This window comes from Gouania willdenowi, chromosome 3 (genome assembly GCF_900634775.1).
Source record: "Gouania willdenowi chromosome 3, fGouWil2.1, whole genome shotgun sequence".
Classification (NCBI taxonomy): Eukaryota; Metazoa; Chordata; class Actinopteri; order Blenniiformes; family Gobiesocidae; genus Gouania; species Gouania willdenowi.
In genome coordinates, this window is record NC_041046.1 from 3,613,136 (window position 1) to 3,627,577 (window position 14,442).

At 41.9% G+C, this 14,442-nt stretch overlaps 1 protein-coding gene across 1 annotated transcript in view; it reads left to right on the top strand.

The window, feature by feature from the left end:
• tpcn2 (two pore segment channel 2) overlaps positions 1-13,483 on the top strand; it is a 43,206-nt gene extending 29,723 nt beyond the window's left edge. Inside the window, 11 exon segments of the mRNA XM_028441162.1 lie at positions 4,570-4,816; positions 5,240-5,311; positions 5,429-5,502; positions 5,649-5,748; positions 5,846-5,856; positions 5,858-5,894; positions 5,896-5,927; positions 6,032-6,113; positions 12,548-12,639; positions 12,708-12,745; positions 12,748-13,483. Coding sequence (XP_028296963.1) covers positions 4,570-4,816; positions 5,240-5,311; positions 5,429-5,502; positions 5,649-5,748; positions 5,846-5,856; positions 5,858-5,894; positions 5,896-5,927; positions 6,032-6,113; positions 12,548-12,639; positions 12,708-12,745; positions 12,748-12,779 — 817 coding nt within the window. The 3' untranslated portion in view covers positions 12,780-13,483.
• Positions 13,484-14,442: the final 959 nt, after the last annotated feature.

Here is a 14,442-nt window from a genome sequence, read left to right on the forward strand (position 1 = left end):
ACTGAAAATAAAAAAACCCAATGACAAACATTTTGGACAATGAACATCCAAAGACAGGAGTAACAGTAGAGTAATGAAATCAACAATCACATCAAATATTAACAAACTATGTACAAAATAACTATTCAAATTAAAATCAGTCATTAGAATAGTGTTAAACTCTATTTTCAAATTCAGCTAGAAACATGAAGATGGAGGAACAGAAATATGGTTATTGAAATACAATAATGTATTTTCTAGATGTAAGTAAGTAAATGTTTGAATTTTTTCATAACTGAGCTGTTATTTATCTATACCCAATACACTGACTTTATATCAATAGAAAACCTGTACATAATACAAGTCTGAGGTAAAAAAGCTGAGTCATGTTCTAGCGGCATGTAGCAGCCTGTACTTTTTCAGGCTTTAATGACCTCAAAATAAAGGTCCCAGAGAGCAGGGACCCTCCAAAAAAAGGTCCCAGAGAGCAGGGACCCTCCAAATAAAGGTTCCAGAGAGTGGGACCCTCCAAAATAAAGGGTTCCAGAGAGCAGGACCCTCCAAAATAAAGGTCCAGAGAGCGGGGACCCTCCAAATAAAGGTCCCAGAGAGCAGGGACCCTCCAAAATAAAGGTCCCAGAGAGCAGGGACCCTCCAAAATAAAGGTTCCAGAGAGTGGGGACCCTCCAAAATAAAGGTTCCAGAGAGGGGGACCCTCCAAAATAAAGGTTCCAGAGAGTGGGGACCCTCCAAAATAAAGGTTCCAGAGAGTGGGACCCTCCAAAATAAAGGTCCATAGAGCGGGACCATCCAAAATAAAGGTTCCAGAGAGTGGGGACCCTCCAAAATAAAGGTTCCAGAGAGTGGGGACCCTCCAAAATAAAGGTCCCAGAGAGCAGGGACCCCCAAAATAAAGGTCCCAGAGAGCAGGACCCCCACTGTATCTGAAGGTGGTTGAACACAGACATGAACATTGAAGAACAGTCATGTGGAGACAGGACCATCTATAAGGGGATAAAGGAGAGATTTTTGGGGTCCATCCATAAGTCAGTAAAATGATGGTCCATTGTTCTGAATGATCTGTGATAACCACATTTATTTATTCATCTGAATATATCCACTGTTATCCAGGAACGTTTATTATAATATTATAGTCATCTAAAGATGGAAATCATGGTTTTAAAACACTAATAAAATTGTTCAAGTGAACTAAAGAGGTGAAATGGGATTTTAAAAACCACAGAAATTGTTAAAAGTTGCAAATTAAAGTGGACAAAAAGTGGTTAAAAGGGTTCAAAGTGTCAATATTGGAACAATTAGTTTAAACTGGCAATACTGGGCAGACAAATGGCAATGTGGTTAAATTGGCAAAGATTATCATGAAATATGGTGAAAAAGAGGTTAAAAGTGACAAAATGGGTCAATATAGTGACATTAGGTTTATTATTGTGGAACATGTCTGGAAAGTGTAAAAAATGTGCAGAACAGACATTGAAATGTGATGTAGAAGTGTCAGAAATGGGAGTAGTAGCAAAAATACATTAAAAGATGCAAAAATATGGCAAGAAGAAGTGATGAAAATAGGTTAAAATATGGTGAGTTTGGTGGAGTTGCAGAAAAATGGTAAAAATAAGCAAAAATGAGCTCAATTTGTTCCATCACCCCTGCAGGAGAACAGACGTATAGATGATATCTATAAACACTACATTTATTTGAAACTCCGCTGCTGGTTGTTAGTTTTACTATTGAAACAAAGACTAGAATGCAGTTTTGTTCGCTGCTACAAAGATCCACAAACAATGATGTTGGCCCCTCAATCCTTCACGTCTGCTAACTAGCCCCTCACAGATACACAGTAATAATAACAACACACCCCCCTGATGGAAGCTCAGAATGCATAGGAGCAGTTGCATCCTTCCTTCTGTGGGAATAAAATGAAACCTTTGGAGAACATTGATAATCTTAGATATTAGCCACCTTTTTCCTGGAGTCGCTCATGTAGAATTTATTCTGGCACCAACTTTAAGTTTGATCTGTTCCTATTTATAACACTTATTTATAGATCTATTAACAGAACTATGACTTATAGGTTACTGTGCTTTGCCTGACTCAGCTGGATCACTATGTTGTAGTACAGGATCAGATTGAGAAAAGAAGAGGCACAGATGTTCTCCAGGGGCACTCCCCTCAGGCAGCCCATGACATAGCAACACTCCTGGTAGAGTAGCACCGCACACCAGATGGAGGAGAGGGTTACTTGTCCGATATGCATGGGCAATTACATTGACAATCCAGTGGACAGGCACTGTTTGGAGACAGCACCACCCCTGTTAGGACCACCATAACAGTGAAAGAGCTGATCAGACCCCTGAAAGCATACAGTAGCTGCAATGTAGGCCTTCAGGGCACACTGCGCACACAGGTCAGGCTGACCTCTGGCTCCCCAAAAGAAGGGTTGAACCATGCCAGCCGAATGGGCTGGTTGAGGTGAGCGCGGGACAGCACCTTAGGGAGAATAGCTGTGTTGGCCACAGAGTGACTCCTGAGCTGTCCAAATTCCACCTCAGACATGTGTCGCTGATTGATAAAGCATTGGGCTCACTGACACGCTTCAGAGGAAATGACCAGAAGGAACGCAGTCTTAAAGGTAACCCACTGCCAAGGGCTCAAATGGTGGAAGGCGCAGTGCCTCCAGCACCAGGGAAGATCCCATGCTGGGGACATCGTGGCTCTCGGAGGATGCAAGCTCCAAGCCCCTTTCAAGAAAAGGGACACCAGCTTGGGCTACCAATCGTGCCATTGTCGACCACCATATGTCGACAAGATATTGCTGCGACATAGACTCTTAGCATTGAATCAGAAAGCCTTTTGTCAAGAAGGGACTGGAGAAGTCCAGAATAGTTGGCACAAGGCAGTACATTGGGTCCTCATCCCGCCTTGTATACCAGTCAAAACAGTTTTATCTGTTCTTGTACTGGAGGCGAGTAGATGGCGCTGTTGCATTCATTATATAAAGATATAGTATATCTAACTGGGTCGGCACAGACGCTTAGGAGAGTCTGGAATAGGCTGAATAGGCTCCATATAATGTTTGTTACCTCCGGGTGGAGGTGCCACTACCCTGACGGAGGTTTTTGATGGGAGAGGAAGTCTGCCAGGTGGTTCTGCTCTCCCGATATATGCATTGCTTGTATGCTGATCAAGCGGGGGGCTGCCCATGTGAGGAGCTCTGCCAATTTCAGCATCCATGCAGACATGGTATTGCCCTGATGGTTTATGTGATACACTGTTGACATGTTGCCTGACCACACAAATGGTAAATGGACTTGATTTATATAGTGCACAAAAAATGCTTGTCCCTTAGGTGTGGCAAGAAGTGCCTGAGAGCAAGGTGAACTGCACGCAGCTCCAACACATTAATGTGTGCACCTTGGTCCTCCATGGGCCACTGCCCATGGGCCGTCCTGCTCTGCCACACTACACCCCATCCTGAGGGGCATGCGTCTGTGGTGACAATCCCCCTGCGAGATGGAACAGAGCCTATAGGGCTGAGCATGTAAGCTTTGTCCCTCTACTGAGCCAGGGCGCGGACACACGACTGTGACACCTTGAGCTTCTTGCTCCTGTGCTGCTTGGCATCTAAATGGAAGCTGTTTTGCCTCCTCTGCACTGGGCGCAGTGACAACAAGCCCTGAGGAACTACCCCTGAGACCACATTAGCTTACCTAAAAGACGGAGGAAAGAGACATAGGTCAGCCAGTGGCCTTTTCCAAATAAGGCGAGCTGGTGAAAAATATCGTCTACACAGTGGGTGGAGGGTTTTGCTGTCATTGTTACACTGTTCAATGAAACCCCAATGAAATTTGTGATCTGGGATGGCACCGAGTCGAGCCACATGGGTCAGGAGACGCTCTTTGTCTTAGAACACTGATCAGCCAGTCGTCCAGTACGAGAGAACCTTCAAGCTCTGAGATTGTAGAGGTGCAAGGGCTGCAGACACACACCTTGTGAAGACCCTTGGGGAGAGAGAGAGGCCAAAGGGCAGCACCCTGAACTCCTTGACGGCCGTGGTATGCGAAGCGCAGAAACTGCCTGTGTTGCTGTGCGATTGGGACGTAAAAGTACGTGTCCTTGAGGTCCATCAACGTGAACCAGTCCCCATTCGCCATCGTTCTCAGGACATCTGCTGTGGTTAGCATGTGGAAAGAATTTATTTGTTCAACCCTCTGAGAGTCTAGGATTGGGCAGAATCCGGCAGTTTTTTTTTTGCCACTAGAAAATATGTTGAGTAGAACCCTCTGTGACATGACAGAGGTTCTACAGACTCGATGGTGCCTTTGGCCAGGAGTGCGGACGACTCCTGGTCTAATGCGAAAACCTTTGCCAAGTCGTTGATGGATATCATTTTGACCCGGCTGGATGTCGGGGGCCGGCGGCTGAATTAAAGCTGTTCTCATGGGTTAGGGTGGCAACCACCCACGGGTCTGAAGCGTGAGTAGCCAACTGTTGGAGCTGCTGATCGAAAAATACCCAACCACCAGCCCAAGGCCTCAATCTCTCAACCACCCCCTGGGCCCCTCGGGGCCCTAGTGGGGGGGCGGACAGGTTCTGGAGCTTGAAATTGTCTGTGGGGCAGAAGAGCAGAGCCCCGAAAGTCCCGGGCTGGTCTCTGTGCGGGACACTGGGCATCACAATGACTAGTGGAGTGGGTTGTCGGCGGGACGTGGGTGTGAAAAGCAGCCGGGGGACCCCTAAGCCTACCAGCCGGGGGTCTATCAGGAGGAGGCACCTGGCTCAGCCCGGCAAGTTTCTACCTGATCTGACCCGCCTGGTGTTGGTTTGTTCCAGCGCTTTCTGGGCTGCAGGACAAATATCTCCCCCCGTTCCACCGGGAGACTGGACAGCATTCTCCTGACTGCCTTCATTAAGTTTCACTGGGACAGCCAAACCTGACGACGAGCTTGGACTAACTGGGGAAGGGAGCCACACACGCCCTGCACAGTCGAGGCCCAAATAAAATAAATCAAAAACAACCACTGTACTGTGGTCCTCACCCGAACTGGGTTTTTTAACAGAGTTTTGTAAGAGGTGGGTGTTTTTAATTTTGTAACAGTACTTAGACCTGCATTTTATGTATGGAAAGCACTTTATTTTATTTTATGATTGATTTTCTACTGTCTCTTTTTTTTTTAAAGGCCTTTTCTTATTGTCCCTTTGTGTATGAATGATGTTTTCTACTGTTATGTGTTCTGTTCCACAGCTGATGGCGCTGGTTGCTAGTACACTGTTGGACCTGGTGAAGAACCTCAGAGCGTTTGCAGGAATCCTGGTGGTGAGTGAAACATTTGTTATTGAGTCAGTGGAGCTCCTCTTCTTCTTCTTGTTTTTCTTACTTCCTGTGAGTTCCTCAGACATCCCAGACTAGTGGTCTATGCTGCTTTATGTGCAGGTGGTCTACTACGTGTTTGCTGTGTTTGGGATCTGGCTGTTTGAAGGGGCCATCAAACCTCACCCAGAGATGAGGTAGGAAATGAAAATAGAAACCAGATTAAAAGAGAAGAAATCCAAACTAGGACATAGATTTAGTTATAGAGTGACTGTTGATGAAATAATAATAATAATAATAATAATAAGAATAATATAATAATAATAATAATAATAATGTGTTGTTTCAGTGTCGTCTCAGACAACTCCAGCTCTAACTCCACCTTAGTCTGTGGGACGTATGAGCAGCTGGGATACTGGCCCAATAACTTTGATGACTTTGCTGTGAGTTCACCTCATTATAGACTTTAATCAACACTTTACAAACATAATTATATATAATATAATAATAATAATGATCTCTTATTTCTGTGTTTTTCAGGCGGCCGTCTTCTCTCTACAACATCATGGTCGTCAACAACTGGCAGGCCCTTCATGGACGCTTACAGCAAATACACCTCAGAGTAAGAACGAGTTACTGTAGTTAATTACTCATCATCATCTTCATCATCATCTTCATCTTCATCTTCATCATCATCTTCATCTTCTTCATCATCCTGTTTTTCAGGTGGTCCAGGGTTTACTTTGTGTGTTGGTGGCTCACTTCCTCTGTCATGTGGGTCAACCTGTTTGTAGCGCTGATCCTGGAGGTCAGTACACACACACACACACATTATACACATTATACACACACACACACACATATTATACACACACACATTATACACATTATACACACACACATATTATACACACACGCACATATTATACACATTATACACACACACACACATATTACACATATTATACACACACACACACATATTATACACATTATACACACACACACACATATTATACACATTATACACACACACACATTATACACATTATACACACACACACATATTATACACATTATACACACACACATATTATACACACACGCACATATTATACACATTATACACACACACACATATTTTACACATTATACACACACACATATTATACACATTGTACACACACACACATATTATACACATTGTACACACACACACACATATTATACACATTATACACACACACACATATTATACACATTGTACACACACACACATATTATACACATTATACACACACACACATATTATACACATTATACACACACACACATTATACACACACACACATATTATACACATTATACACACACGCACACATTATACACATTATACACACACACACACATATTATACACACACACACACATATTTTACACTTTATACACACACATATTATACACACACACACACACACACATATTATACACATTATACACACACACACATATTATACACATTATACACATTATACACACACACACACACACACACACACACACATATTTTACACTTTATACACACACATATTATACACACACACACACACACACATATTATACACATTATACACACACACACATATTATACACATTATACACACACACATTATACACACACACACACATATTATGCACATTATACACACACGCACATATTTTACACACACACACACACATATATACACACACACATCCAGGAATTCACATTGTAGGATTTTTAAAGAATTTATTTGTAAATTATGGTGGAAAATAAGTATTTGGTCAATAACAAAATTCAACTCAATACTTTGTAATATAACCTTTGTTGGCAACAACAGAGGTCAAAGGATTACTATAGGTCTTTACCAGGTTTGCACACACAGTAGCTGGTATTTTGGCCCATTCCTCCATGCAGATCTTCTCGAGAGCAGTGATGTTTTTGGGCTGTCGCCGAGCAACACGGACTTTCAATCCTCTCTCCACAGATTTTCTATGGGGTTGAGGTCTGGAGACTGGCTAGGCCACTCCAGGACTTTCAAATGCTTCTTACGGAGCCACTCCTTCGTTGCCCGGGCGGTGTGTTTGGGATCATTGTCATGCTGGAAGACCCAGCCACGTTTCATCTTCAAAGCTCTCACTGATGGAAGGAGGTTTTGGCTCAAATCTCACGATACATGGCCCCATCATTCTTTCCTTAACACGGATCAGTCGTCCTGTCCCCTTAGCAGAAAAACAGCCCCAAAGCATGATGTTTCCACCCCCATGCTTCACAGTAGGTATGGTGTTCTTGGGATGCAACTCAGTATTCTTCGTCCTCCAAACACGACGAGTTGAGTTTATACCAAAAGTTCTACTTTGGTTTCATCTGACCACATGACATTCTCCCAATCCTCTGCTGTATCATCCATGTGCTCTCTGGCAAACTTCAGACGGGCCTGGACATGCACTGGCTTAAGCAGGGGGACACGTCTGGCACTGCAGGATTTGATTCCCTGGTGGCGTAGTGTGTTACTGATGGTAACCTTTGTTACTTTGGTCCCCTCTCTGCAGGTCATTCACCAGGTCCCCCGTGTGGTTCTGGGATTTTTGCTCACCGTTCTCATGATCATTTTGACCCCACGGGATGAGATCTTGCGTGGAGCCCCAGATGAGGGAGATTATCAGTGTCTTGTATGTCTTCCATTTTCTGATAATTGCTCCCCAGTTGATTTTTCACACCAAGCTGTTTACCTATTGTAGATTCACTCTTCCCAGTCTGGTGCAGGTCTACAATTCTTTTCCTGGTGTCCTTTGACAGCTCTTTGGTCTTGGCCATAGTGGAGTTTGGAGTGTGACTGTTTGAGGTTGTGGACAGGTGTGTTTTATACTGATAACCAGTTCAAACAGGTTCCATTAATACAGGTAACGAGTGGAGGAGGAGCCTCTTAAAGAAGAACTTACAGGTCTGTTAGAGACACAAATCTGGCTTGTTTGAAGTGACCAAATACTTATTTTCCACATAATTTACAAATAAATTCTTTAAAAATCCTACAATGTGAATTCCTGGATTTTTTTTCACATTCTGTCTCTCACAGTTGAAGTGTATATGATGAAAATTACAGACCTCTGTCATCATTTTAAGTGGGAGAACTTGCACAATTGGTGGCTGACTAAATACTTTTTTGCCCCACTGTACATATTAACACACACACATATCATACACATTATACACACACATATTATACACATATACACATTATACACACACACGATCAAATATGTGATATATATATATTTTTAAAACTAAATTTGGTTGGTTGAATTCTAAAAAAAAAGTGAGTCGTGATTTAATTACCGTGGGAAAATGTGGGTCCAGTTGAGAACCCCTGCTCTACAACACGTGTGAAACTCAAGACCCGGGGCCAAATCCAGCCCTTTAAAACCTCCAAATGGGCCCGTGGGGTAAGGAGAAAATGATGATTGAATAAATGACTCCTAATGTATGAGTGTATACAGTATATCAGTACGGTTGCAAAGGGCGTAAAATTTCTGGCAACTTTTCAACAGGAACTTAAGCTAAAAGATAGAAACTTTATATGCAAATGAGTTATTAAAATTAGAAGTAATTTTAAATCACTGTATCATATCCAAATAAATATAGCATCCATGCAAAATAACACTTAAAAAAACACATTTATTTTTTTTTATTTATTCAGTTTATGTTCGACGTGGTTACATTCACTTTTTTTTTACATTTTTTTTTTTTGTACATGCCGAAAAAGGAGACGAGAGAAGCAGTTTGCTTATCTAGGTCCGTCCCCTGTTTTGTACACCGAAAATTGACATCAAAGCTTGTCTCTCTGGTCAAACATTCTTAGGTTGTTCTGAACCGTCCTTTTTATGTAGGATTTATTCATCTGTAGTCATGTTGTCTTTTTTAAAAAAAAATTTTATTCATTTTTTTTAATTAAGTCCGAGGTCTACTGTACGAATGAAAACAATTCAAATGTTTTTTAAGTAATCCAAAATAACTCCAACAAAAACATTACAAAGTCCCAAAAAGACTTTATAGATTTAAAGATAAAACTCAGGAAGAATAAAAGATTACATTCGTTTGTACAAAAAGTGCTTCATTAACAAAGATGATTGATTGATTGATTGATTGATTGATTGAATTGATTGATCCACACCCAGGATGGGAAACCTTTATCACAGTGTGTCTGATCCTTAGGGCCACATTATCAACATTTATGTCAGCATTTGGAAATATGGCCAATTTGAGCATTAATACATAGACAAAAGTTCATTTGTATTTTTGGAGTCATTTTATGTGTTTTTGTTAAATCTATTTGTTGTTTCATGTATTTTTGACATAATTTTGTATATATTTCTTTGATTTTATGTAGTTTTGTATATTTTCTGTAATTCATGAAGTTTTTTTGAGGCATTTTGGTTTTTTTCTCTTTGTGTATTTTTTGTTGTTATTTTGTATATTTTTCCTTCAGTGTCATTTTGTGTATTTGTGTTGCCCCTTTGTGTATTTTACTCTCATTTTGTGTGTTTTATAAATCCTTTTGTGCATTCCATTTGAGGGCTACACAAATTTAGACTGAGGGCCACATGTGGGACCCGGGCCGCCAGTTGTACATGTCTGCTCTAAGCTGGTGTCCTAATGAGGCTTATTTTTCTCCTTTAAATGCGTTTCCTTCTTGGAGTGGACTCACTCCCACATCTTCAGTCAAAGGTAAAAACTTCCTTCATCTGCTGCAGTTGTTGATGATGTAGAGACAAAATATGACATCATTAAATCAATACGCTAAAGAACTCTCTGCTCCCATCCTAATAGTTCCTCCTATCTCCTTTCCTATCCTCTGATAACCTCCTTTAGCCAAGGAAACACTAATACATCCTTTACCAAAGGAGACCACATAATGATGACCCACAATTCATTGCAGTGACAACATTTAAAGGGACCTGCTCATCAAAGTGTTCACGGAAACAATATGTTTTATTAAAATATTTCATTAACCTAGGAATGCTTTGTGTGGATCTACATGTGTATGTCTACAACGTTATGTAGACCTATATCTGACATTAATGGAACTTTTTCATAAAATCCTACTTATTCTGTATTAATATTGATTAATGAGTAGAAGGTGAGTGTGATCAACCATTCTCTATGTGACGTTATTTTAGTTTACCTTTAGTTCCTCGTAGCCATGGTAACCTCGTTTCCTTTGATTTACATTTACATTTAAACCTGTGATTTATGACATTACAGTGGAAAGTGTTAGAAATGTGCTTTTAGTTTATTTTAGGAAATGTTCAGTTTTATCACCACGGCAGACGTCACTAACCTTACCTTATTGTTATTGTTATTATTATTATTATTATTATTATTATTACGTCATCCAGTGAAAATGTGTCTCATTGTCAAAACAATGTGATGTCTTTCCTTAACTCCTTTAGGAAGTCTCCTAACTAACAATGTATGATATCTAGATTTCACGGCTCAGTATTAACACGGTATTAAACTCACGGTGTGATAGTTATTGCAATAATGTAGGAAAACTCACGGTTTCACAGAAAGGCTCACAGTTAGCAGCAATGCTAACAAAAACAAGTATTTAGATTTTTATTTATTGTTTTATATTGAACAATTTGCAAATGCATTATTACAATAAACTAAAGATTTGGTGCAGATGGTTTCCCTCTGGGAAAAAAAACAATAATTACATATATTACTGCATACACATACTTTTTGTGAATGATGACCATTGAGAAATTGTCTGTTCACTATATTTATTGTCATATGTTTATATTTATGACATTATAAACTGAATACTGCCTAGTAACAGATACATTCTAATAGAGCCAGGAACACTCAGGTATAGAAACAGATTAATTTTAGGTTTTCTAGAGAAAGAACTAAGTCAACATTTGAGGTTAGGAGTAATCTGAGTATTTAAAGTATCCAACTGTAAAGGTGTGTAACTGACCAACGTCTCTGAGGGACTTTGGTTCTAAATGTTTCCTTTAGAGTTTTAAACCAGACTGGATTGTTTGTTTGACTCAATCCTCAAACTTTTTTGTTTTGTATTTCTAGAAGAGTAGCACACGGTACACTAGCAGTGTTTACATATTGTCTATCTTTTCCACTCATCATTCACAGGTTCTACAAACTCCTCTGTTTCTACCATCCGCCATGTTTCCTTTAACCTGACCTCGCGCTGTCGCACCACGTCGTTGGTTCAACCGCCTGTAACCTATGACCACACCCCAATGCATTATGGGACTTGTAGTTTACTCTGAAACAGTCGTTACAGCAAACCAGTGGGCGTGCACTGTAGCTCCTCCCACTCAACGTTCTTAAAGCCAAAATACGGCACTTTCCATCTTGCAAATTTGACATAATTTGGAGCCAGAGTCTGCGTAGTAGGGTCCGGTGGGAGGAGCCCTGGTAACACACCCCGCCCATTTAGTACTGTTCGGATGAGTTACGCAGCCCAGCTACACCAAGAACATAAGTATCTTTCCCACGGGAAATTCTACCAACATTTGTTCAGATGATCAGAGGTTAGTACCAATAGTAGTAGCTCAAAAAACTGAACAGAAAAGTAAAATGGCGACTCAGCTTTTCTTCACAACGTAACTGCTATTCACAACGAGAGCTACGCAAGACCCGAGGCTGTCAATCATTGTCATATATGACGTCAAATCCCGTTTTTCAACCTCAAATAACTGATTTAAAACAGAGTTCACAGAAAAATGATCACTTGAACACAATGTAGGTGATAATAACTATTGATCACAGCAGAGTTTATGTTTACAGTTTGACACAAATCCCATCTGTTATCATTGAGGAGGTGGGGTTTATGACCTATACTGCAGCCAGTCAGCAGGGGGAGCTCTAACCATGAAAGCTTCACTTCCCTGTGAGTGTGCTCATCCATTCTTTTTACAGTCATTACCTCCAACACAAAACTTGTTTTTTATTGCAGCGGCTCATTATTTTATACCATGACATAACGATATTGAGGCAGTGTCCCAATATCGTCAATATCGTAACATTCCTATTCCTGACACCATTACTTAACCCCATGACCTCATCCATGGAGTGGATATGAAAGAAGATAGGAGGAAATATTCAGACACATCTGTAGCCGAGTAAATCTGCTGAGTCAGTCCTGAATAAGTGCTGACGTCTTTATTTCCAAACAGAACTTCATATTTAAGTGGGACCGGAGCCACAGCTGTTCTGTGACAGATGTGGAGAGGATCAGATATGAGACGTCTGTTCAGCTCATGTTCAGGTCAGTTCCTGCTTCCTACCTGTGCTGAGTCTGTCCACATGGGTCTGAACGTCCTGATTTGTGTCCAGGGACCAAGTCCAGGAGCCCACGGAGGAGGAGCTACTGTGTCGCTCAATCAGCACCCACACCTACGCTTCTGAAACACACACACACACACACACACACACACACACCAGCATATGTAGATGAATGTAAACCAAGCTGTTACTGTTTAAAACACATGCACGTCCACTTCTGTGGTTTCAAAGCTGAATTTCCAAGTTTTTTTTTTTATCAAAAAGATAAAACTTTCATCCAATCACAAGCTTTGATCAGGATTGTACCAAGTCACATGAGTGTCTGACTCCGCCCACTGTGAGTCTCTGTGGCTGAGGTTTGGCTGCAGGTTTTAGAGTCAATAAATAATACACATCAGATTTGTTGATGTCACTGTTTCTGATCAGCCAATAGGAATAATTCCTGTTTTAATGCCAAACCTTAGAGTTTAGATGTTTTCTTGGAGGTTGCACAAAGTAAAGGGAGTTACTGATGTCTAAAGGCACATTGAATAGTTATTTTCTAACTGATTACAGTTTATATCAAAGGTGGTGGTATTGTTGTTTTTTCTAACCATGTTGTTGTGTACTGTGTTTTATCCACAATGTGACACGTGTTAAATGTCAGTGAATGTTGATGTAAAGAAGCTGTTCAGGTTTAAACCAGTGCAATGAAAAGGGAACCACTCGCTCTATATTGTGACTTGCTGTGCTTTACTTAATAATAAAGTTACTTGTATTTTGGAGTTGGGTAAATAAATAATGAAATAATATTTGTAAAAACTGAAATAAATTGTTTTCTAAAGGTTCACTGTTTTAAGAGTGGATTTATCCAACAAAACAAAACATCAGTTTTCTACTAAATTACAGTGTTTGGAGAGTTACTTTCTGCTAACGTCATTGGTGTGGGGTAGCGGTGCCTGGCTGGGGGCGCTTGGGTTCGCCTGCTTGTCGGTCCATGTTAGATGGCGTCCTCTCTCGTCAGGGGGGTGGGTCTCCAGCTGTGCTGCTCGACGGGGTTCCTGGGGCCAGCGGTGCCGTGTGCCCGTCTGCGCCATCTACCCTCTCCGGCCGAGCTCACACCAGACGGGCCTCCTACCTGGACACTTCACTCCCAGCTGGTCTGGCCCACTCACTTGGTGTACCATACACCCATAAGTAGTGACACAGGGGCGGCACTCCCACCTCATTTTGCCCTACCAATCCCTCCAATTTTAATCACACTTAAACAAACCACCCCCCGGAGGGTACGACCACCACCTCCACCCCCCAGAGCTATTGCACCACTCACGTATATACACAAAGGTTGGATGGGGAGCACCGGTGTCGGCCTGGCGGGGCGTGGGGGTGCCTTTTCCCTTCGGGTGTGGCTTGGTGCTTGTCTCGTCTCCTGGTTGCCTTGGGGGTGGTCCCCACAGTGTGTGGGCCGCCGCCCCGGTGTGGGGGTGGGGGATGCTGGCGTCTGTACTTGGGTTGGGGCGGGGTTGCTTGACGCCTCGGGATGATGCTGTTTGCTCGGGGGCGGCGCTAGCTGTTCCGGTGGTTGAGGTCACTGTCGGCTGCCGGGTGCGTCTGTCCTGCTATCTGCAGACCAGAAGGTGGGTCCGGGGCGCCCTTGGCTGGGAGCTGCTGTTCTGCACTAGATGTATGCCGTTGGAGTACCTTCTCCCTGTGGTGGTGGCTGCTGGTCTTTGGGGGCATTGCCCCGTGGCTTGTACCGCCCAGTGGGCAGTGATTAAAGTGAACTGTTTTTGAATTGGTCAGTTAG